Source organism: Populus euphratica, unplaced genomic scaffold (genome assembly GCF_000495115.2).
Source record: "Populus euphratica unplaced genomic scaffold, PopEup_1.0 scaffold19.1, whole genome shotgun sequence".
NCBI lineage: Eukaryota > Viridiplantae > Streptophyta > Magnoliopsida > Malpighiales > Salicaceae > Populus > Populus euphratica.
In genome coordinates, this window is record NW_011499853.1 from 233,653 (window position 1) to 237,422 (window position 3,770).

Genomic DNA, 3,770 nt, shown 5'->3' on the forward strand with positions numbered 1-3,770 from the left:
ACTAAATGAAGAAATGGTCTAGAAAAAATAGAAGAATTTTTTTTGTCCAAGTGAGTTGCACATATAAAACTTGTGTGTCTCAAACTGCGCAGGTTTAATTAAGAAATTATCTTTTTAATTATATTAATTTGAATTTTTTGTATAATATTGGAAATGTTATAAAAATTATTTTTTAAATTATTTTTTATTTAAAAATATATTAAAATATTTATTTTTATTTTTAAATATTTATTTTTTATATCAATATATCAAAACAATTTAAAATTATAAAAAAATAAATTTTTATAACCCACACCCCTAAACTGAGATGAAGACAAGAAATTTTTTACTCCAAGCAGGGGCAAAGACAGTTTTTTTTTTTTTTTTTAAGAAAAGGACAAGACCAACCAAGTTAAATAATGAAGGGTTGCTGTGAAGGAAAAAAAACAAAGTTGGATTTAAAGGCACCTGATACGAGCAAGAGAGACCAAGCACTCGGTTTTGAAATAGTAAACTACACATTTGTTAGTTCCCCTATGTTTCAACTTTCATAGAATCTTTCTGAGTTGTTAGTTCAAAGAACAGTAGTTTCTGGGATAAAGGCCCTTCACATTTCTTTCTTTGCTAAGAATTTAACACACTAAGTGGTTTCAGTGGCAGAGAAAATGACAGCACCTGGCAAGGAAGAGAAAGTATGGAGGTGGGTTCTCGTTGATCTCTCTGTTTTCTCTTCCTCGATATGTTCTTATCTCTTACATTGTGAGATGGATTGTCTCTCATTATCAGTGAAAGCAAGAAAATGGAAGGACGGGATAGTTGGAGGACTCTAGAATGCCTGAGAGGAAGATTGCTTGCAGAGAGACAAGCTTCAAAGATTGCTAAAGAGGAGGCAGAACTCATGGGCAACAAGGTCTGTTTCTTCTATCCCATGAATTTGTTTTGCTTTATTTTTTCTCCTTCTGGGTAGATTGATTTATCGCATGCATCACATCTGGGATGCCAATATACACCCACAATGCATCAACTGTAAGATCTCAAGTTCCTTTTTCATCTATTTTTAATGGTATAGTTAATAGAGCTAGAGAACAAACTCAGAGAAGAAACCAGATTAAGGAAAAAAGCTGAGAAGAAGCATAAACTCTTGATGAAGAAGCTCGAGTCTTTGAAAATCTCACCTACATTAGAGGGATCAGAGAAGTCAAGTTTATCTGACAATAGTGGATTTTCTAGCACATCATCCACAAGTACTTCAGGCCACAAAGACCCTGAAGAATCTGAATCCAAGCCCCAAAGCACAATCCAAGCACTCTCACTAGATATGAAAGACAATGGCTCCGAAACAACTACATCCAATCAAAATGCGTGTATTGTTTTGGATTCCATTCAAGAGAGTACTGGCACTCAAGATACTCAAAATTCAAATTCTGAACATAACCTCAAAGACTATTCCTTGGATAAATCTAGCCATGAATCCATGGCATGTTCCCAAGATTCAAAAGCTGATGACCTAAGGTATGCAGTTCAACATGCGTTGTCCTTTTCAATTAATCACTTTTATTTATGCTAATCTGATGGGGTTTCTCTAAGCTAATTTTGTTAGTATTCTGATAATCTCTTTCAGTTCTTCGAGCATCAAAGCTTCAGTGGTGGAGATGGAGACAAATGCAGGAATTGAGAGTGATAACGAGGACTATGTGGATGATTCTTTGGCATTAGTCCCCATGAGTTTTCCAGCATCTACCAAGAAAAATGAGTTGAGGATAGTTAAAAGAAGTGTTATTGAAGTTCTTGATGCCCTAAGGCATGCCAGGGAGCAGATACAAAGCTCAATGGAGAGCCGACACATGATTAGAGTTGGCCCATCTTGAATGCATGTTTGTTAAATGCAAGTGATGTGAGTTGTATAGATAACAACATATTTAGCTGAAAGCCACATTAGGATGGGCCTCTATGTTCTTTTTGCATGGAAGCAAGAAATGGCCAAGCATGACGAGGAGGGTAGAGTACTGGCTGGCCTAATTAGTATCGCCGCATTGATCATAGGGTTGAATGGGCAATAAAGTTTTATGATATTGAACATCGAAGAAAGCATGTGATGTGGGGAATCATCAAGGATGTGCTGTCCAGTTGATGCTGGACCTGGTGATGATGGTCATATTCTTTCTTGTTTTCATTCTGCTTTTTGAGTTTGATTAGACTTTGACGGTTGAATGCGGTCACTTTTTGGTTGATTCTTGTGGCTTGCACACCTGCATGGAGATGGAGTATTGGGCTTAGGCCAAGGCTTGCTAATTTGTTTCTAGGCTTATATTCAGCAGAGTTTCTCAATATGCAAATACATAGCATTAAGGTTTAGTGCACTCTCTGTTTCTGAACTTTATTTATTTTTGTTAGGATCATCATAATCACAAGTGCCAAATCAGAGTAACCCTTCCTTGGAAAGTCTGAAGGCTTTTAATAAAGCCCAAGCTTCTTCTAGATGTTATCAATTCAGATCCTAACATCAATTTCATCATGATTCAACCAAAAACGAGCGTCCCATGATGGCTGATGAGGTTAAAGAAGCTTACACGAAGCTTTAAAATAAGATGGCAGTGGATATTGTTAAACCCCCTGCAAGCAGCGTTGAAAATCAGAATAGGAGTTGAGAGGGAGCTGAAGAAGGTTTTGTCTGTAATGTAAAACCATCCCAAAACATCAAAATGAGTTTGCTTACTGCAAGCATATTCCCTGAACTTGACAAGCATATCATCTGTTCTTGGATTGCATGCCATCCCATCACATGCATGAGTATATCAAGATTCCAAAACAGAGCAGATTTGTTGGATTTATTGATAGATACTTCTAAGGCAATGTTTCGTTGTCCTATTAAAACAGTTTTTCAGACCTTCGCGAGCACCCGAGGAGGATGGTCTTCTCCACTTCACGAGTTCAATTCAAGCAAGCTCATCGGCCGAAGGATAGGATCCCAGTCCTTTTCTTTGGGCTGAGCCTAATCCGAAACCAAGCCAACCTATCAACTGCAGTTTTGTTGCCCTAAACCCAATACCCATGGTAGATTCAAGGATCGATGTGACTATGCAACGGTGGAAAATGGATATAATTCATCACCGCTCTTTCTCCATATATGTACTCGTAATCATAGCTATCAAAACTAACCAAAATTAACTCGGTTAAGAAGCAGGTTTCAAAAATACCTTAAATTAATCTAGAATTTTTTTTAAAAAATATTTTTTAATATTTTATATTAAAAAATAATTCATATAAATATAAGTTATATATATTATAAATAATAAAATTTAAATATTATTTTAAAGCGTTATTTATTTTATATTTAAAAAATATTATATTATCCAAATTGAATATAAGTTATACATGTTATAAATGATAAAGTTTAAATATTATTTCAAAAAAAAAATTTATTTCACATTAAAAAAAATATTATGTTATCCTTTTAAATTGAAGAATTTAAACTAAAAATATTTTTTATCCCATATTAAAAAATATAACTTTTTTTCTTACAAATATAAAATATATATTCTATAAATCTTCAAATCTCATATTAAAAAAATAAAATATTTTTTAATATTTATATAGTAAACTTTAAAAATAATTAATAACCAATTAAAAAATATTAAAAAAAGTGATTTCCAGGTAAAATATATATTTGAAAAAAATCAGATCTTTATCAAGTTTTACTAGATTGATTGGGTTTTATTATTTTTTTATTTTTACAAATTTTTTATCTTACTTAAACCAGTCTATCGATCAAGTAAACCTGCTAAATTCAT

The 3,770-nt window shown here is 33.3% G+C and overlaps 1 protein-coding gene across 2 annotated transcripts; it reads left to right on the top strand.

The window, feature by feature from the left end:
• Window positions 1-382: 382 nt before the first annotated feature.
• On the top strand, window positions 383-2,210 carry LOC105122071 (suppressor protein SRP40). 2 transcript variants are annotated; one of them, XM_011020978.1, is made up of 5 exons: window positions 383-488; window positions 634-679; window positions 766-889; window positions 1,049-1,491; window positions 1,601-2,210. In XM_011020978.1, coding segments are annotated over exons 1-5 (861 nt in total). In that variant the 5' UTR covers window positions 383-487; the 3' UTR covers window positions 1,848-2,210. The 2 variants fall into 2 exon arrangements, with proteins under 2 accessions (XP_011019280.1, XP_011019279.1); XM_011020977.1 differs by having other exon boundaries at window positions 384-493.
• The last annotated feature ends 1,560 nt before the right edge of the window (window positions 2,211-3,770 follow it).